Source organism: Scyliorhinus torazame, chromosome 27 (assembly GCF_047496885.1).
Source record: "Scyliorhinus torazame isolate Kashiwa2021f chromosome 27, sScyTor2.1, whole genome shotgun sequence".
Lineage (NCBI taxonomy): Eukaryota > Metazoa > Chordata > Chondrichthyes > Carcharhiniformes > Scyliorhinidae > Scyliorhinus > Scyliorhinus torazame.
The window spans coordinates 13,732,933-13,754,624 of NC_092733.1; the positions used below are offsets into that span (position 1 = coordinate 13,732,933).

General features: G+C 49.1%; 1 protein-coding gene across 1 annotated transcript in view; it reads left to right on the top strand.

The window, feature by feature from the left end:
* LOC140403214 (cdc42-interacting protein 4 homolog) overlaps positions 1–21,692 on the top strand; it is a 143,876-nt gene that overhangs the window by 112,548 nt on the left and 9,636 nt on the right. Inside the window, 8 exon segments of the mRNA XM_072490969.1 lie at positions 7,672–7,830; positions 15,919–16,028; positions 19,526–19,536; positions 19,539–19,601; positions 19,604–19,656; positions 20,413–20,448; positions 20,450–20,513; positions 20,516–20,531. Of these exon segments, the coding sequence (XP_072347070.1) occupies positions 7,672–7,830; positions 15,919–16,028; positions 19,526–19,536; positions 19,539–19,601; positions 19,604–19,656; positions 20,413–20,448; positions 20,450–20,513; positions 20,516–20,531 (512 nt within the window).

The window sequence follows — 21,692 nt, forward strand, 5'->3', positions numbered from 1 at the left end:
TTAGTGGTGCGAGCTCTGGGCGTTGGCTACCCTGACTCAGGCTGAATGATGTTAGCCATGGCTCAGTTGCCAGCACATACCGACAGAGAGCTGTGGGTTCTGAGGGAGTGTTTCACTGTCTGAGGTGCCATATTCTAGATCTGCTCAGCTGGATTTAAAAGCTCTTGAGACTAGGGCATCATGGTGGCGCAGTGGTTAGCACTGCTGCCTCACGGCGCCGAGGACCCGTTTCGCTCCCGGCCCCGGGTCACTGTCCGTGTGGAGTCTGCACATTCTCCCCATGTCTGCGTGGGTCTCACCCCCCACAGCCCAAAGATATTGTTGGGGTAGGTGAATTGGCCACGCTAAATTGCCCCTTCATTGGAAAGAAAGAATTGGATACTCTAAATTTATTTTTCAGAAAAGTTCTGAAGACCGTGTTCCAAGTGGTGGCGTAGTGATAGCACTGCTGCCTCACGCCGCCGAGGTCCCAGGTTCGATCCCGGCTCTGGGTCACTGTCTGTGTGGAGTTTGCACATTCTCCCCGTGTCTGCGTGGGTTTCGCCCCCACAACTCAAAGATGTGCAGGGTAGGTGGATTGGCCACGCTAAATTGCCCCTTAATTGGAAAAAATTAATTGGGTACTCTAAATTTATTTTAAAAAAGGACAGTGTTCCAAGAGCAGGAGCATTATCCATAGAATCCTCACAGTGCACAAGGAGGCCATTTGGCCCATTGAGTCTGCACCGGCCCGCCGAAAGGGCACCCTATCTAAGTCCACTCCTCCGCCCTATCGCCATAACCCCACCGAACCCGCACACTATTGGACTGTGGGAATAAACCAGAGCACCTGGAGGAAACCCAGGCAAAAACAGGGAGAACGTTCAAACTCCAAACAGGCAGTCGCCCAAGGCTTGACCCCCTGACGTCTTGGCTATATTTTTACTCTGCCAACATCACTAAGATGGATTACCTGCTGACAATTGCATTGCTGTTTGTGGGACATTCCTGAGCGTATTGACTGCCACATTTCCTATATTACAACGGTCACTACACTTTCGAAAGTACCTCATTGACTCTAAGCTGCTTTGGGATGTCTGGTAGACATGAAGCCCATGATCTGAAAGTCTAGGCCCTATCGCGTAGGACAACAGCGGTATAAAAGCTGCTCAAGGGAACACGTGGAGACAGACAGTTCTGAATCCAGCTGAGCTCCTTGATGCTTCTACGTATTCGTGCTTACAATGTGGGCTTCACTGCCAAGGCTGGTCAAAGAGTTTTACAACACAGAAAGAGGCCCTTCACTCCATAGTGTCTGTGCCAGCCATCAAACCCCTCTCGATTCTCATCACATATTCCAGTACTTGGTCCGTAGCCTTGTGTGCTATGACATTTCAAGTGTTCATCTCAATGTTTCTTCAATGTTATGAGGGTTCCCGCCTCTACTACCTATCCCTTGTTGCCCCGCAGGTGATTGTTGGCCACCTTCTAGAACCGGCTGCGTGGTCAAGGTGTTTCCCTGATGACTCTGTGAATTAATATGCAGCTGGGAACAGCTGAATCACGCGGGCCAGGAACATCTCGAGTTCGATCCTGGCCGCATTGCGAATTAGCCAGTCACTCAGAATGGCCTCCGTATCTAGTGGGAGTAATATGGTTCCTGCTCCCCTCCTGATCTGGTACCTGGTGAATTAACAGCAGCAACCACTTGCATTTTTAGGGCACTGATAATGTGACAAAACTTCGCGAGGATATCAATCAAACTGGATCTCGGCTATATCGGCCTCCAGGGAATGGTATGCCCACTCAGCCAGGATGTGACAGGGCCGTAATGCCCACTCCTGCACCCTTTACAATCCAGTGTCTTTCCAATACGAGGCAGAGTGGTGAAGATCAGTCAGGTGGATGAGGTTCTGCACGGCTAACCGGCCCCCAGTATTGGGCAATTCCTTATTTCTTGGCTGCAGTGGTTCCCATTCACTTCTCGACTTGACTTGCAGCTCATGACTGAGGAAGTCAGCGATTGATCGGTATTGTTTGTCGCTGTCTGCAGCCAGCCTGTACGGTCGGGTTTCACTGGATGGCTAGATTGGAACCCTGCTATCACTCGAATTGCTGCTCTATAATCGGCTGCCAGAGGAGCCGAGGGCACGCTGGCCTCGTGCTTGCTCTCTCGTTTCTTGTAACGCAGACAAGAGGCTGGCAATATGGCCGGGAAGTAGAAAGCCCACCCCTATCTCCTCCAAGTGAACCACTTCCCATCTGAGACTTTCGCAACCGAATATTCGCCAGGCATTTGAGTTTGAGGAGCGTTGCGGCCTTGCTGGATTCTGTCCTCACCCCATATCCACCCCCTGAGTGAAAACCCAGCTCATTTCCCCACCCCACCAGCGCACACCCTAATTTACCCCTCCTCCTGTAACCTCGAGGTATCAATAGCCATTGTACCCTCATCACTGCATGCACCTGTAAGGTCCTCATTTGAATAGAAATGCAAATCTTTCTTTTCTCTCTATCTTTGGTGTATATTTCCTTTTGGATCTTTCAACATTTTCTTTTATTTGTTTTTGCAATGTGACCTTGTTCCTGCAATAACTGTTCACTTTTTTTCTTGCAGTGAGTTCTGGACTGCGATGCCAAATAATCTTTTGATGTTCTCTTTTCTTCATGCATCCACTCTTTCCCCCACACCCCACCCTCTCAATCAGTACACAAACTCGTGGGTTGGCTGGCGCGGAGGCATGAGGCACATGGCATGCATGCAGTCTAACCAGCTTTAGTAGGCAGTAATGAATGCTGGCATGTAACAGTCTGACTTGATGGTGAACACGTAGGAACGCATGAAATGTCTTTTCAAATGCAGTAGCTCTGAAAAGAAGGGTGCAACGATTAGTGGCGTTCCCAAGTCCGTTGTAAAGGACTGGGAAGTGCTGGTTGTGCTCGGAACGGACTCTCCCATTAACCTCCCGCGGGTAATGCAATCCAGCCCAGTGAAATAACGTCCAGTTGGGTGTATTTCTCGGACAGCCACCAAAAACCAGAGGTAGAATGATTTGAAACTGTTGGCGCGCGTTGAGCTGTCATAGTGAGTGATCACTGCTTTAAGCCCTGCTGCTTCCTTGGTGGGTTGATCCTGATCATGGTCAGGTGTGAATTGATCATCATATTCCCTCCGAGCAAACTAAAGATTGGAATAGATCCGTCCAGCTCCTAATCCATTGCCCTGCGCTCGCTCACTGTTCAGGTTCACGTAGGGAAGGATGGGTGAGATACCCTTGGGTTGATGGTGCTATTAGAATGACATCCTAGCAAGAATCTATGGCTTCAGTGGAGGAGAGTAAAATGGGGGAGGGCTTACTAATGAAATACTCACTCTCCCTGAAAGAATGAAACCAGGACACAGCCTCCGAACCGGGCTTGGGCAGACGTTCTTGCAGAGATGTGCTCTATATAGGTGTTCCAGTAACACACTTCCCAAGTTTTTTTTTTTCAGGGCAGCACGGTGGCACAGTGATTAGGACTCCTGCCTCACGGCGCCGAGGTCCCATGTCCGATCCCGGCTCTGGGTCATTCATTGTCCGCGTGGAGTTTGCACATTCTCCCCGTGTTTGCGTGGGTTTCGCCCCCACAGCCCAAAAGATGTGCAGGATCGGTGGATTGGCCATGCTAAATTGCCCCTTAATTGGAATTGGGTACTCTTTTTATTAAAAAAAAAAAAAAAAAAAAAATTTTTAAGTTCATTTTCTCCCCTTGTGGATGCAAGACGCAAGTTGGCTTCAGTGACGCATTGTTAGAACACCTAATGTACCATTGGAAAGTAAACAGAGCTATGTCTGGAGAAGAATACAAAACATGCTCAATAAATTCAAAGGCCCAAAATGAATTGCCTCACTTTATTTATACTCATGGCAGCGATGGGCAGTGCAGACCAGCCCAATCTTTAACACTAATCGATTCTCTGCAATTTTCAATTTACACTTTAGAAAACATGCGGTGCAAAATCTATAGTTTTTCTCTCTTTCGCCCAGCTTACACGCTTTCCCTGCATTTGCTTTGACAAGTGAGTGTGGATGAGTTAATGGTGCCAGGAGCAATTGAGAATGCCCCTCTCTTTTCCCCCATCCATCCCCTTTCCACCCACCCCCAGACCCATCGAGAGCGGCACAGTTAATCCTCAAGGGATCTCTGAATGTGGTGAATGTCTAGCATTCCACTTACTCCTGTTTCCCTGCTCTTCACCTCCGTTGTCCCTTTGTTTGGGCCGAGGCTTTTGTCATAGATTGAACCTGCGCTTTGTCAGTTGCCGGAAATAATTATCCTCTATCTTCTACCAGTTTCTGCTGTTGAGCAGCTGGAATTGAGATGTCTTTAATGATTTGGATGTGGGTTTTTTTCTTTAATGCACCAAACAGGTGAAAATGTTCCCGGCCTAATCCACAGCTTGTGCTGAATCTCAGTGGGAGCGACAATTCAAATCACTCACACCTACAACATGGAAGGAGGCCATTTGGCCCCTTGTGTCTGTGATAGCTCTTTGGAAGAGTAGCCGTACTTATTCCCCTGATTTTTCTTCTTGTCATTGACCATGTAAACCCCTTCAACGACACGTCCACCTCCCCTTCAAAGTCATTGTTGGTATCAGCTTGCAGCGCCATTTTGGGTAGAACATGCCAGATCCCAGCAACTCTTGAGGGGAGAATCTTCATCCTCGTCTCATGAATATTGACCCAGCAAAACCGCTCGTCGCCTCTTCAGCCACATCTTAACCTCCTTTATTCCAAGGAGGACATTCAGCCCCAACGTCTCTAACCTATCCTTGCAACTGAATTGCTTTGAGGGATGTGGTTGGGGGGGGGGGGGGGGGGGGGGAGGAGCCATTCCCAATTCCTTCTCCTAGTTCCCAGCTCCTTTAAGTTTTTCATCCAGCAGGGGGCAGGGTTAAGGAAAAACAGGGAATGCCTGATCAGGGCCAGGTTGCAGGCACCTGCCGTGACTGAGGCAGCTCTACCCCTGCATGAGGCAACATCAGTGAGAGGAGGGCAGGAAACTGGTTGTCAATGTGTGTGTGGGGGGGGGGGGGGGTGGAATGTTTTTCCAGGTATCATAGCGATGTGGAAGCAGCGAGTGCTCAGTGCTTCCTGCAATTGTTGCACGCTTCATTGCATTTGATTTGACTCGGCTCGCCATGCTGAGCTGTGGTACAGAACCGCGGGTTGTGAAATGCTTCCTCATCTCCACCTTGCCACTTTCTATTTTTTTAAATTATGACCGACTTCATTAATAATTTCGCATCCTGCTCTTTGGACCCTATTCCCAGGGCAGAAGGAAGATTGGGCAGCGGTACAAGTGCATTGGGCATCATGCAAACGTGTACCGATGCATCACAGATTGGTGGGGAGGTGGGGGGGGGGGGGGGGGGGGTGGAAGAGATGGAGACGGTCATTGAGTCAGAAACTCCAGAAAATTATACTCATGACATGAGCAGCAGAGGGCCCAGGAGATGGATGTGAGAACATTGCCTTTTCCAAATAGCCCGAGGAGAGCCATGAAGAACGGACTTGGGAATTGGAGTCGGCCATTCAGCCCCTCAAACCTGTTCCACCATTTAATTCGATCATGGTGGATTTAAATGCACCCAGAGTCTCTGCAAAAATCTGTCTGTGCCGGCAATCGTTGATTGGTTTCCTGTTTCTCTTTTTCGTTTGGAACAGTTTTATGTTTTTCGAAGCTGCTCAAGGAATCATTTTGTACAAATGCAAAATTCTTAGCTTCAGTTTTGCTCCACTGCAGTTAGGGATCCGCCAATTTCCGACGACCCAGTCCTTTAATAAGTGGCTCAATAGTTGCTCCTTCCAGCCCTGTACCTGCTCCGACGATGGGCTCCAGGAACGTGATCGTAGAATTTACAGTGCAGATGGAGGCCATTTGGCCCCTCAAGTCTGTACCGGTCCTTGGAAAGAGCCCCCCACCCTATCTCCGAAACCCAGTGACCCCACCTAACCTTTTTGGACACTAAGGGCAATTTATCATGGCCAGTCCACCTAACCTGCACGTCTTTGTATTGTGGGAGGAAACCGGAACACCCGGGGGAAACCCACGCAGACACTGGGAGAACGCACAGACAGTGACCCAAGCCGGAATCGAATCTGGGACCCTGGAGTTGTGAAGCAGCTGTGCTAACCACTGTGCTACCCGTGCTGCGATGTAAACAGCAAGGTTTCCATTGATGGACAGGATGGGAAATAGGAATGAATTTGGTCTGACATCTTTACCCGCTTAATCCTCATTTTGCTTCATTTAACTCTGCATTTTATTTACGCATGAGATTGTGAATTTACCGGTGTGTGACCCTGAGCAGCTCTTGAACAGCATCCAGCCTCTTGATCTTGTTTAAAGTGGCAGGGTAGGTGCAGTGGAAAGGCAGACGAGGATACTCCAGATATTCTAGCTGAGAGAAAGATTAGTCTCTGGGGCTGGGTTTCAATTTGCTTCCCCTCCCTCCCTCCAATTTCCTGGGGCGTTCTGAACTTGGGGAGGCAGGAAAATCAGCTGAAACTCCCACTTCTACCAGTTACCCAGTGCGTCCTCTGGGAAAGTGCTTGTGAATGGGAGCGAACAGGATTAGGGTCATTGGTGATGGTCATTATTGGTTAGTAACTTATCCAAACTGAATACCTGGCTCCTGGCGTGGAGAACAATTATTTGTGTGTAAGGTAATGGAAGCTGCCTCCGACTTATTTCCAGCCAATACCTGTACGAGATAAGCAGAACAAACCAGGGAATAAGGTATAAAAGAGATGTGTGTCTTTTCAGATTGTCAGATATCTCACTGAAACAACACTTGAACAAATTTGCTGCCTGCTCAGAAAACATTGTCACGTTTTCTATTACATCGCCGGCAGGACTGGTTTATCCAGTTTACTCCATTAGTGACCCTGCATAAAAGCAACATTTTGAAGGAAAGGTGATGCTGAAGGTGACAGAGGGGATAGCACACAGGGCTGCCACTCCAAAGGAGTGGTTGACCAGTCTATAGAGGTTGATGGACCTCAAGTCAGTGCCCTGTTAGTTCGACATCTCTTCCGATTGGGCCCCTCAGCAGCTGAGCCTTCACCGGGAGGGCGAGACGGCCTTGAGTGTAGTTTACCTCTGGGATTGCAGTCATCCTGGCGCCAGATTTGAACGATCTTAACAGTTCCTGCTTCCCGTAAGAGGGTGGGCCGGCCCCTGATTTACCGTTCGCGGTTATTGGCTTGGCTTACAACTGGCAATTCATGCCTCTCATGAAAGTGGCTACATAGATTCCCCAGTGAACTGGATATCAAGCATCTGACCCTTGACCATCTAGTCATCCCACAATCAACCCATTGCTGATGTGCATCACAATCCACTAGAGCCATGAAATTTGTGGTAACTCTGTCTCTCCTTAGCGTGAAGAGGGCCTTAATGGAGGGGGAGGACCTGGAAGAGAAAGTTCACCTCGCAGGAACTGTTGTTTACATCCTAGCTAAAAGAGAATGTGTGGAAGAGACAGTATGAAGTGTCCTATTCATTCTGCTCCTATTATTGATTGGTAACTAAATGGCTGGAAGACTTTCAAGAGCTGCGTTGGGCATCGCTGTTTATCCTTCCTTTCTTTCTTCCCTCTTTTGTTTCATGCCGTGAGCTGATCTCTCTCCTTTCCGTTAACAGCTTCCACCCCCTCCCTTCTCACCTTTAAACCCTTACCCCACATCTCTCGCTAATGGGCACCCAACCCCCAAGTTCACCAGGGATCCGTTGTCTTACTGTCTGAAAGAGATAAAGACAGTGAAACCCAGGATCCCTTCTTTCCGAAGCTTAAGGAGGGGGGTAAGTTGGTTTCCTCGCAAATACTCGCATACCAAGGGTGTTGCGCTTGTCTGGGACGCGGGAACCCTTTAGGCTCAACTCCTCGTGCTGCGGGGATAACTGCATTAACATCTCAGATTTTCTTTTTCAAGATAGCTGTATTACCAATTAGGTTCTTTTATTTGGTCGGGAGAAAAGGGGAAAGAGTTCAAGAGGGAATGAATTCAGGAGTAACCAGGAAAGGAAAATTATCACACTCCAAAATGCAAACCGATTGGCCAACACTTTTTACATTGCTCGGGCCAGCACAGTGCTGAAGACGGGAAAGGGTTTGTCGCGCAGGCTACTTCAACCCTGACCTGGATCAGGATGATAGCCTTTGACTGGTCATTGACCAGTTGTGTGTCTAGGCACAGAAATATCAGGAATCTAGAACATTCTGTCTTCAAGCTGAGGATGGGAAGGTAAAGGAACTGAACAAAGAAGAAAGAAAGGTACAGCACAGGAACAGGCCCTTCGGCCCTCCAAGCCTGTGCCGACCATGCTGCCCGTCTAAACTAAAATCTTCTGCACTTCCTGGGTCCGTATCCCTCTATTCCCATCCTATTCATGTATTTGTCAAGATGCCCCTGAAAACGTCACTATCGTCCCTGCTTCCACCACCTCCTCCGGTAGCGAGTTCCAGGCACCCACTACCCTCTGTGTATAAAAAAAAAAAAACTTGCCTCGTACATCTCCTCTAAACCTTGCCCCTCGCATTAAAAGAGCGAGAGAGGCAACACAAACTACTACATTGATTATGTTGGAGTAGGCCAGTGTGTTTGTAAAAGCCCCCAAAATAACTGGGGACTATTTTGGTCCACTGTTCCAGGAGAGAGGATATCTCCATATCGATGAGCAAATGCTGGCCTCGTGGTTCTGACACTGGGGTAGGAAACGCCAAGTTGTGATTTGTAGACCAAAGGTTGCGATAGACAGATTCCTGGTCTTTCAGGAAATCCAGGGATTTGGGAAGTGGGCGGGAAGATGTAGTTGAAACCCAAGATCAGCCATTAAATGACGGGACATGCCCTAATGGTCTACTCCTTTTTCTTGTGCCCCAGTTTATTAATGTGCTTTTCAGGGAAGAAATTTAGAGACTTAAACTAGTTAAATGTGCGCGGAAGATCGAAACAAATGCTATTATTGTTGTTGATGGTGAACGCACAGGATTCAAGAGCCATCACTTGAAAGGACCATAAAGGGTGAATTAAGCTGCCCATAGATTTGCCTTTTTCCATTGTGAATAATGGCTGTTGGTTCCTTTAATGGTCGGTGTTTAATACATGGCCCAAACCACCTTGACCAAGACATTCTTGTGATGCTGGGTCGTGTCTCTCGAGGGAGACTCTGATCTGGGCCAAGATTATATGATTAGCTTCAATGCCCCTGGGTTAAGGAGAAAACACGAGCTGACGAGGTCCACAGATAAAGGAAATGAAAAATGAAAATCGTTTATTGTCACAAGTCGGCTTCAAATGAAGTTACTGTGAAAAGCCCCTAGTCGCCACATTCCGGCGCCTGTTCGGGGAGGCTGGTACGGGAGGCGGGTTAAAGGGTGCTGTAGAGTGGAAGTGTACTCCAGCACATGTCCGAGTACTCTCTCTGGAGTTGAAAAAAGTGTGGAATAAACAACGTGCAAAATGTATTCTTTTTTTGCCGGGTAAATGTAGCTTTATGTTGCGTCAATAGGAGACTGGTAAGAGTTAACTCTCAGACTCAGAGAGAGAGAGAGAGAGGCAATACAAACTACTACACTGATTATGTTGGAGAAGGCCAGTGTGTTTGTAAAAGCCCCCAAAATAACTGGGGAATGCTTAACACCAGGAACGTGTTTGAAAGGTCACAGCAGCACTGACTGGTTGGATGATGGTGTTGAGTGAGTTTTCTTTGCCACAGTTGAGTAACTAAAAGGCCGGTGTGGTTTTTACTAACAGGAATTCTTCTGGCCCTTTTTTAAAAAGTCCTCTGTGGTTTGCTGTTTTTCAATTAAATCACCCTGTTGCCTAAGTATCCCTTCATCTTTTGACACTCTTAAGTATATCCTCTATTTCAATGCCTGATAAAAGTACTTTGCTGGTCCCAAATACAGCATCTCATTAACTTTATTTAATTTCTTTCCCTCTAATCATTTTGCTCTTATTGAGAGAATGATGTTTAAAAGTAGGCAAATTTTCCTTGTAATGCAGTGCCTCAAAACACGTGCTGCCGAAACTTACCGTGTGTCTACCGCCTTTTCAAGCAAAGTCACCAAGAACCTGACGTCTGCGTAAATGGCAGCCGCATCAAACGCCACCTTACACCGACCAATCATCGAATCCCTACAGTGCAGAAGGAGGTCTTTCAGGCCATCAAATCTGCACTCACCCTCTGAAAGAGGCCCCTTCGCGTTCCAGTAACCCCACCCCACCTTTTTTGACACTAAGGGGCAATTTAGCATGTCCAATCCACCGAACCTGCACATCTCTGGACTGTGGGAGGAAACCGGAGCACCCGGAGGAAACCCACACAGACACAGGGAGAACGTGCAGACTCCGCACAGACAGTGACCCAAGGCTGGAATTGAACCCGGGTCTCTGGAGCTGTGAGGCAGCAGCGCTAACCACTGTGCCACCATACGGCCCCCCCCCCCCCCCCCAAATATTTCCAATTAAGGGGCAATTTAGCGTGGCCAATCCACCTACCCTGCATATCTTTGGGTTGTGGGGGTGAGACCCACGCAGACACTGGGAGAATGTGCAAACTCCACACAGACATTCCGTGTAAGAATGTCTGTATTCTCAGAGTTGTTTTTGGGGCTGTGTTATTGTTGGTTAGGTTTTTTTAAAAGCCATTTCAAGGCAAAAAGTTACGAGGTTGAGGGGGAGGGTGGGGGAAACTGCAAACATATTTTTTAAATTGCCTTCTTTCGTGGATGTGAGCATTGCTGGTAAGGCCAGCATTTATTGCCCATCACTAATTGCCTCGTTCTGAGTGGCTTGCCATTTCAGAGGGCCATTTAAGAGTTGACCACTTTGCTGGGGGGCTGGAGTCACAGGTAGGCCAAACCAGATGCCGATGGAGGATTTTCTTCCTGTGAAGGACGTTAGATGAGCCAGAAGGGCTTTTACGACGATCAACGATAGTTGCCACGGAGTGCGGAACGGTGGCGCAGTGGTTAGCACGACTGCCTCATGGCACCGAGGACCCAGGTTTGGCCCCGGCCCCGGGTCACTGTCCGTGTTAAGTTTGCACATTCTGCGAGGGTCTCTCATCCACAATATGCAGGGTAGGCGGATTGGCCACGCTAAATTGCCCCTTAATTTTAAAAAAAATGAATTGGGTACTCTAAATTTATTTAAAAGAACAGTAGTTTCCTTGGTCAACATCACTAATTCCAGGTTTATTTAATAAAATGTTATCAGCTGCCGTGGTAGGATTTGAACCCAAATCCTTGGAGCATTACCCTGGGTTCCTGGATTACCAGTCCAGTGACATTACCACTGCACCACCATCTTCCCCCGTCTACAATTCAGCGAGCTGTATTGGCAGGCACTAGGACCCAGAGGAAGCCCTTGATGCTAACAGTTAGTCTCTCTCTAACAGTTTCCTGCCAAATGGCATGTCTGGGGTTACAAATGATTGGGTAGGAATCCAAGGAGAAAAAAAGATAACATTTCCGGGCAACTCTGAAGCAAAACAAGTTAACAGTGATGTTGCTTGCTGTTGATTTAAGTTTCAAATTGCCATGTGATATCAGAAACTAGGTTTGATAAACTGTGGGGTAGAGTCCGCAAGCTCAGGAAGTTATGTCAAAGCTTTATAAATCACCAGCTCGGCCCCGGCTTGTGTGGTGTCCGATTCTGGGCACCAGGCTTCAGGAATGATTACAATACCTTGGCCGGAGGGCAGAGAGCATTTGTAAGAATGGCACCCCGCAGGAATTCGGGGTTTCATTCATGTCGCAGGGATGTGGCTGCATGAGGGCAGCTGAGAAAAGCAAAGCCTAGAAGGTGCTAGATAGACAGAATAAAGGTTTTGAGAGAATAAACCAGGAGAACCCTTCCAATGGCAAAAGAAGCTCAGTAACGCGAGGACAGAATTTAATGTAATTGGCAAAGGAACCAGAACTTTTACACAGCCAGCTATTATGTTTCGGAATGCACTGCCTGAAATGATGGTGGAAACAGCCTTAATAACTTGCGAAAGGATAAAGGCAAATTGGTGGAATGGGCAGGCAGGTGGCAGATGAAGTTCAATGCAGAGAAATATGAAGCGATTCATTTTGGGAGAAAGAACATGGGGAGACGATATAAAATAAAGGGCACGATTCTCGGGGGATGCAAGAGCAGAGGGACCTAGGTGGATGTGTGCATAAGTCACTGGTGGTGGCAAGATAGATTGAGAGAACAGTTAATAAAACTTTTGGTATCCTAAGTTTTCTTAAGTGTGGCAGTGGCTTGGAATACAATAGCAAAGGAGGTTAAGTTGAACTTGTATTAGACGCTAGTTTGGTCTCAGCCTGAGTATTGGGTGCAGTTCTGGTCGCCGCACTTCAGGACGGAAGTGAAGGCGTTGGAGTCAAATCAGAAAAGATTCACAAGAATGGTTCCTGGGATGAGGAACGTCCACTATGAAGATAGATTGGAGATTTGGACTGTTTTCCTTGGAGAAGAGAAGGCCGAGAGGAGATTTGATAGAGGTGCTCAGTATCAGGAGGGATCTGGGCAGAGTAGACGGGGAGAAAGCGTTCCCACTTGTGAAAGGATAGAGAATGAGGGGACAAAGATTGAACGTAATTGGTTTTTTTTTTAAAAGAAAAAGCAGAAGCAACACGAGGGAAAAACCTTTTCACGCATCGAGTGGTCAGGATCTGGAATGTGCCGCCTCAGGAGTGTGGTGGAGTGAGGTTCAAGCGAAGCTTTCAAAAGGGAATTGGACAGTTAGCTGAAATAGAAGAAAATGCATGGTGGCGGGGGAATGGCATTAAGAGAACCGCCCATTGGGCGAGCTGGTGTAGATGCGATGGGCCGAATGGCAGCCTCCCGCACTGCGACACTTCTGTGGTAGAAAATTTGATATACATTTGAGAGGGACAGAAATAAGAGCTATTGGGAAACAGCAGGGGGAGTGGGACTAATTGTACTGCTCTTTCAAAGTACGAGTACAGGTCCGATGTGCTGAATGGCCCACCCCTGCCCTGTATCAGCGGATGATTAAATGCAGTGTTGTGTCGTCACTGTGCGAGGCCTCCAAATTGCATTTGGTTTCTGATACATCAAAGTGCTGCGTGTCAGTGGAACAGTTTGTGAGCAAGGTTGGCTGGTGGGGACAGATTAACCTGGTTATCGTGCCCATGGGATTAATGCCCGCTCACGCCTATTGCCCATGCCCTTTGAATGAACGGCAGTGACTTGGCAAAGTACTGGAACATGACTGGCACAGAGGATGCTGCTCACCGGCAAAGATTTTAAGACCTGCAGGAGGAAATGTGGACCCGGGAATGACTTTATTTTGGAATAGCTATTGTTTTACCTCATTCTTTGTGAATCGCCCTATTCGCTGATTGAGAGATTTGTAAATGTACACATTGGCGTCCCCGCTGTAACTCAGACAGAAACACAAACTGGTTCTGACTCTCGAGGCCATTTTATTCCAGTTTCTTATCTTGACCTTGTTCAAGGTATTTGACGTGTATTTACCCATCTAACACACCCAGGCTTGGAATGACAATTACTGCATGCATATAAAGTACGGATAAAGTAAGTGCTGCCGATTCGGAGATCGCCTGACCTGACCATCAACCTTAAAACGGCACCCCCTACTGCACAAAAACCAGATTGCCAAAAAAAATCCCACGGAACAAACAATATCACGTTAATTCTTGCCCGAGCTTCTTAAGCTCCTGTTTTCTCCTTTGCAAAGACTTCTCCTTGCTTCCACTGCCGCAGAGGTGCCCCACTCTCAGCTCCTCTGGTGCTCAAATCTTCAAGGATGCTGTTGACAGCGATAAAAGTGTTGTCCAATAGGATTTTGACACTTGCCAAAACCGTAGCGATCGGGTCACCATATTCACCACAAAACACAAAATATAAAGAAAGGGGCAAATCTTTGTAACAATTTCCCGCAGCTGAACTGGCATTGAGGGGACAAGACGCTGGTCCTGTCAAAGAATATGGTTTTGGCATATAACCAATTTGGGGTGCAGCATCAATTGGTCTCGTGGCAAGGTATTGGACAACACTGACTAGCTTCCAGTAGTTCATTGCTCTCGTTGCTGAACTCTCGTACTCCACCTTGTCCAAAGATGGCTGCCTTTATGAAGTCTTGCCCACCAGTCCTCCATCTTAACTTTCCCTTCCCCCAACGTTCTGTTAAAATTGTTGTGGTCATTATTAGATCCTTACTCCGTCCACACATCTTCCTCCAGCTCTATCTCCTCTGAGCTCTTCGTTCCGCTGATTCACCCTTTGCCCTTTCACCCCCAACATCACCTTTGACTGCTGTTCAGTTCACGAAGTCTTCCGAAGTGAAGACTGGTGCCTGAATCTGACATGGCGAAGGGAGTTACCTCTTTGAAGATTCACCAGTACGCGAAGGGCGATATTGCAAAAGGGGGTCAGGGGTGGCACGGTGATGCAGTGGGTTAGCCCTGTTGCCTCACGGCGCCGAGGTATCAGGTTCGATTCTGACTCTGGGTTACTGTCCGTGTGGCGTTTGCACATTCTCCCCGTGTCTGCGTGGGTTTCGCCCCCACAATCCAAAGATGTGAAGGCTCGGTAGATTGGCCACGCTAGATTGCCCCTTAATTGGAAAAAATGAGTTGGGTTACTCTAAATTTTAAAAATATTATAAAATAATTCTTAAACCAAAAAGTATCATACACCATCACTTACCCATGATCCTTTTCTGAACAGAAATGTATGTGGTAAACAATGAGACTTAAATAATGAAGTTAGTCTTGTACCAGCCTCCCCGAACAGGCGCCGGAATGTGGCGACTAGGGGCTTTTCACAGTAACTTCATTTGAAGCCTACCTGTGACAATAAGCGATTTTCATTTCAGTCTGTTCTGACCAGTTAACCAGAAGTGTTCAAATCGAAAGGTGTGACAGGATTCACCTGGTTAAAGTCGATTTTACTTTTACTAATTTCTACAAGTCTCTGGTTTAGCCTTGGCAGGAGTTATTTTTTAAATCAATTTAGAGGATCCAATTCTTTTTTTTTCCAATTAAGGGGCAATTTAGCGTGACCAATCCACCTACCCTGCACATCTTTGGGTTGTGGGGTGAGACCCATGCAGACACGGGGAGAATGTGCAAACTCCACACCGGGATCGAACCCGGGTCCTCGGCGCCGTGAGGCAGCAGAAGTGAAGGTTAAGAGGAAATTTGATGGTGGTTTTTCAGAATTAAGAACAGGTTGAGAGAGAAATCGTTCTCAATTGTCAGGAGCGCCAAGAATACATTGACACCGATTTAAGGTGATTTGCAAAAGGACCAAAAGCGACATTAGAAAAACCTTCCTCGCGCAGCGAGTGGTTAGGATCTGGAATGGACTGCCTGAGAATGTGGTGGAGGCAATTTCAATCATGGCTGTCAAAAGACAATTGGGTGGGGCAGCACGGTGGTGCAGTGATTAGCACTGCTGCCTCACGGCGCCGAGGTCCCAGGTTCGATCCCGGCTCTGGGTCACTGTCCGTGAGGAGTTTGCACATTCTCCCCGTGTTTGCGTGGGTTTCGCTCCCACAACCCAAAGATGTGCAAGGTAGGTGGATTGGCCACGCTAAATTGCCCCTTAATTAGAAAAAATTAATTGGGTACTTTTTTAAAAAGACAAATGGATGAGCATCTTAAGTTAGACGGGGCTAGAGGGTAAATTCGGAGAGACCAGCTGAGTTTCTCTTGTGGCGAACCGACACAGACTCGACCGGACGAACTGCCTCATTCGCTGATTCAATAAAATTGCCCTCCCCCAAAACCCTAACATGTTTCCTTTTCATTATGGGATGGAGGAAGGGGGGATGAGGGTTCTCCTGTTTTTAATTATCTGCGTGACCTTGACTCTCACTAACTGGGCCCGTTTCTTCCAGCTCATTGTGTCCGAGGACTTCAGTCACCTGCCCCCTGAGCAACGTCGAAAGAAGCTTCAGCAGAAAATTGATGATCTGAATAAGGAGCTCCAGAAACAAGTGGACCAGAGGTAAATTGGGTAAATGTTGTATTGGGGCAGTGCGGGTGGGGGGTGGGCGCGGATCGGACCATGTTTTATTTGCTCTGTGAACTTCAGGCATCTCCTGTGAGCGGCTGTAACTCCCTTTTGCTCAATCCGTTGTGAAGCTGTGAGATGAGCTGGGGTACTGCAGTGTGCTGTGATACCCAGTCCTAGAATAGTGTTGGGGCAATGTTTGATTTACTTTGCTATCTAGTCTGACAGAAAGACCGATGGAAAATGCAGAAGCACAAGACCGGTGGGGGCGGAGATTCCATCCGTGGCAGTCAGTCTTCTGAGAATGAGATGACTGAAAACACAAAGCCCGGCCCTCTCTCTGCCTTACGGATTGAATAACCAGGGGCTGGATTCTCCGCCCTGCGACACCGGGAGCACGGATCACGACCGCGGGGCGGAGAATCGAGGGGTCGCAGAGCTGACCGTTATGCTCTGCCCCACACGCCAGCGGGAGGATGCTAATGGATGCAGATAGATCCTAATAACCCATTTGCATCCACTTGGCGGGCCCAGCACCAGAGTCTCCGGGCCCTCAGGGTTCTCCAGGCCGGGAATCGGGTGGACGCTGATCACGACTGGTATTTACCAGCGTAGCCCCTGGAGGACCTCGCCATGGCCGAGGGGATAAGCACTTACAGGAGTTGCCTCCAATGTCCGCACGAGGGCCACCTCATCATCCAACCCCCTCCCCCCCGCAATACTTAAAATGGCGGCTTGATCGCAGGATTGCCTTGTATCCCTCGCCGCTGGGAGCGTAAATCCGTTCATCTCCTCCAGCAGGAGAACATAGGGGTGGAATTCTCCTCCCCCCCCCCCCCCCCCCCCCCCCACGCCAGGTGGGAGAATCGACGGGGCGCCGCCCCGCCCCGCGCTAGCACGCAATTCTCTCTTTCCCCCCCCCCCCCCCCCCCCCCCCAAACCAGCGCGGCGGTGAATCACGGCTGGCCGCTGGGAGAATCGCCGTTTGCAACGGGCGAGCAACGATTCTCCGGCCCAGATGGGCCGAGCGGCCTGCCCGATACGATGGGTTCCTGCCAGCGCCGTCCACACCTGGTCGCTGGCTCGGCGGGAACAGCGCGGGAACGCTGGGGGGGGGGGGGCGAGGGGGGGTTCCTGCACCGGGAGGGGGCCTCAAATGGGGTCTGGCCCGCGAACGGTACCCACCGATCGGCGGGCCGGCCTCTCTGAAGGAGGACCTCCTTTCCTCCGCCGCCCCGCAAGATCCACCCGACATCTTCTTGCGGGGGCTGGCCTTGGGGAGGACGGCAACCGCTCGTGCGAGGGCGATGTCATTTACGTGGGTGCCGGCCGAGGTCATTTACGCGGCGCCGCTTTTACACGGCGTCAAGGCCTGGCGCGCGTAAATGGCGCAACGCCGCTCCTAGCCCCCCAGGGGCGGTAGAGTAGGGGGCTGGGAGCGGGGCTCCAACGCCGGAGTGAAGCACTCCAGGTTTCACTCCAGCGTCGGCACTTAGACTCCCGATGGAGGATTGTGCCCATAGTCTCCCAAATGGAGAATCCTGGCCCAGGTGTTCCATGCTTGTTAATTTTGACCTTCTGTCTTGATGGTGACTATGCCGCTGCATTGTATCAGCATCTTGTTCCTTGATAAATAGCCCAGGGACACGAGTATCAGTTGGAATTCACTCTAACTCCTACCCTTGGCTGAAATCAGCACAGAGAAACATAGAAAAGAGGAGCAATAGGCCTTTCGAGCCTCCTCCTCCATTAAATATGATTGTGGCTGAATCTCCATCTCAACACATACTCCAGCGCTCCCCCATACCCCTCGGCACCTATTTCCTCATTAAATATATTGAGTGAGGAAACATTGCCCCCTGTAGCTGACCGGATCCGACATTGTCAAAGTTTTATGCGTTTTTATTAGATCCCCGCTCATTCTTTTAAATTCCAGTCAAATACAGGCCCAGTCGATCCAAAATCTCCTCGTACGGCAATCCTGCCATCCCACGTATCTGTCTGGTGGACTTTTGCTGCACTCATTGTATGGAAGGCATATCCTTTCGTAGCTGAGGAGACAAAACTGCACACACTACTCCAGGTGAGGCCTCACAAGGCCCCTGTGAACGGCTTGAACCGGAGGAGGTGACGGCATCGTGGTAATGTCACTGGACTAATAATCCAGAGGCCCACCGTACTGCTCTGGGGGCCTGGGTTCGAATCCCACCGCAGCAGATGGTGACTTTTGAATTCAATAAAAAAATATCTGGAGTGTCGTTAAAAGCCCATCTGGTTCACGGATGTCCTTTCGGGAAGGAATCTTCCGTCCTGACCTGGTCATGTGACTCCAGAGCCACAGCAATGTGGCTGATGCTTAAATACCCCCTCAATTCAAATAAAACCAAACCTGACCCAGTCCTGTCCGATAGCGATTCCCTCTGCCCCTTGCACTTCAAGAAGAACAAGCTGATTCTTTCTGTGCCCAACCCCGAGTAAATAACGTCCATAAAATGGGATAATAAAATGGAGCATTTATTACTCCGTTTATTGTAGTTGCAGCAAGACTTCTTAACTGGCTTATCAGCAGGCTTTATCTCTCTCTCTTCCCCCCCACCCTCACCACCACCACTTTGTTTATTTTTACATTAAACTAATTTGTGTTTTTATGATGCGATTGTGCCTGGACTAGACATAGCGCTGAATTGTTGCTATGGTAACGGTGTAGGCCAGTGGTGTGTCAAACTGAGAATTCTGGACCGGCCCAGCAGACTGGCAACAAAACCTGGGCACCTCTGTCCTATTTTTGCTTATTTGTTGGTTTTCCCCTTTGCCTTGTCCAGTGTTGGGATTAGTTTTGGATAGTTTTCTTGCGCCCTCAGCTGGCTGGTGGGTCAGAATCTGTATCAACAACAACTGAATCATTGGGAACCTGGATTTAACCCTGAGATTCCGCTTGACCCACAGGAGAATCAAACCATTTGCTCATGTGTTGCTAAACTTATAGATGAGTTCATTGAAGCAAGGCAATGAGCAAATTATCTCCTTAATTTTTTTTCACACTCGAAATGTTGTTATACCCCCCCCCCCCCCCCCCCCCCCCCCCCGCCCCCAAAGGGGAAAGCAGCCTGTGGTCACCTGGGACTGTGGCGACTTTACCATTACGGAGTTCAGTGGCCTTGGCTGGAGATCTGTGGTGATTATGAAGGAGATGCAAATAGGCCCACGGTTCTCTCCTGATGGCCTGGCACCTCTGGATAGCTGGAAAGAGCAGGGACTGCATTTGTTGCCTGCAATGTGCAGGGAGTCTGCTCAATGTCCACATTTAGGGCACATATGTGAGACTGGCATATTGGGTGAGGTGTTGGCACAGGTGGCACCGAACCACAGCTCAATTCAGCATCGTGAGTGGAGAGAATTTGTTTCTATTTTGTATATATTCATATTTCGTATATATATAAGATAGGACTGGAAATGAGGGGTTGATGTTCCACCTTGATTTGCTCTGACAGCGAAGCTTTAGATAAATGAAAGATGTTTATCAACGGAACCCGCAGATGGGCGACCCAAACAGTCTTGAGCCCAGAATACAGAAACTAACCAGCAAATTGACCGACTACGCCAAGAAGTTCAGAAATATGAGGTAAGATAATGATGCCGTTTACTGCTTCGGGGCGGGGGGAGAGGGGGTGGCAGGTAGGGGGGAGAGGAGGGGGGAGGTGGCCGGGAGGGGGAGAGGAGGGTGGCAGGGTAGTGGGGGAGAGGAGGGTGGGGGCGGGGTAGGGGGGGGAGAGGAGAGGGGGTGGCAGGGTCGGGGGGGGAGAGGAGAGCGGGTGGTGGGGTGGGGGGAGAGGAGGGGTGGGGGGTAGGGGGGGGAGAGGAGGAGAGGGGTGGTGGGGTGGGGGGGGAGGGGAGAGGTGGGATAGGGGGTGAGGAGAGTGGCGGGGTAGGGGGGGAGGAGAGGGGGAGTGGGGTGAGGAGGGGGTGGGGGAGAGGGGGAGATGGCGAACCGAGTGTTTTTAATCTTGGATCAGCAATGATGAAGCAACATCACAGGAGTAATTCATGCTTGGCTGGCATGTGAGGATATTAATTGTGAGGGTATTTAGAGTTGAGATTTCGCTGAAGGACACAAAAATGATCCTCAAAGTAGTCCCAGGACTTTGCGCCGGCTTTCTGACCAATCTCCTGGGGTTCCTGATCGAGGTTACAGGGCGAGGAAGGTGGTGCTCCTCAGTTGAGCGACAGCCAGAGCAAGACTGGCATAAACCTGCCTTACTCAAACCCTGCACTGGGGAAGTGGGAGAGAGGTCTAACTGCGAAGACTGAGAAAAAATAGATCATACCACTTTGGATGTGAAACGGGTTCTGCACAAATGAACTTTTGCTTGTTTCCAAGACCTGGCTGACCGATGCAGAAGGAAAACTGGTTTCCACGGAATGACAGCTGTGTGCAGTACATCACCCACAGTAATCGATCACCCTCCATGAATAACAATGGTCGCATGATAAGGAAAGGTAAGTGAATGCCTTGGGTAATTCTCCAGATTCTCCCTCTTTCCACTGGCAACAACTGATTACTTTAACCCTGTACTCATTCAGGCCGGCGAATGGGAATGACCTCCGCCCAGTATTGCTGCAAAGCAATGTCTGGACAGACTCACAACCTAACCAAACTGCAATGCCATTTCCAATTCTCCGCAGTGACGTAGCTCAGTGCCGAGCTGGACTGAATGTGCACAGTGCATTTTATTTGATGTTTTTAATTTTTTCATCATGTGGAGATGCCGGTGTTGGACTGGGGTGAGCACAGTAAGAAGTCTTACAACACCAGGTTAAAGTCCAACAGGATTGTTTCGAATCACTAGCTTTGGGAGCACAGCTCCTTCCTCAGGTGAATCTAATTTTTCCAATTAAGGGGCAATTTAGCATGGCCAATCCACCTACCCTGCACATCTTTGGTTTGTGGGGTGAGACCCACGCAAACACGGGGAGAATGTGCAAACTCCACACGGAATAGTGATCGTGGGCCGGGATCGAACCCGGGTCCTCAGCGCCGTGAGGCAGCAATGCTAACTACTGCGCCACCGTGCTGCCCCTTGGTGGAGATGATAAAGAGCGTGAGGGATTTGAAAAGGTGGATGAGAATTTTAAAATCAAGATCTTGCTTGACCTGGACCCTGGATTGTAGATCAGCGAGCACAGGGGTGATAGCGGAACTGGACTCGATGCAAGTTAAGACAGGGAGGACATGGTTTTGGATGCTCTCAGGTTCATGGAGGGTAGAATATGGGAGACCAACCAGGAGTGTATTGGAACAGGCAGCACGGTGGCGCAGTAGTTAGCACTGCTGTCTCACGGCGCCGAGGTCCCAGGTTCGATCCCGGCTCTGGGTCACTGTCCGTGTGGAGTTTGCACATTCTCCCCGTGTTTGCGTGGGTTTCGCCCCCACAACCCAAAGATGTGCAGGGTAGGTGGATTGGCCATGCTAAATTGTCCCTTAATTGGAAAATCAAATGAATTGGGTACTCTAAATTATTATTTTTTTTTTAATAGGAGTGTATTGGGACAGTGAGTCTAGGGATAAGGATGGCAGATGAATCCACAACTGTTTGGCTCAGGGATGAGAGTGAAACATGGCTGACACTCCAGAATCTAACTCCGAATTGGATTGAAAAG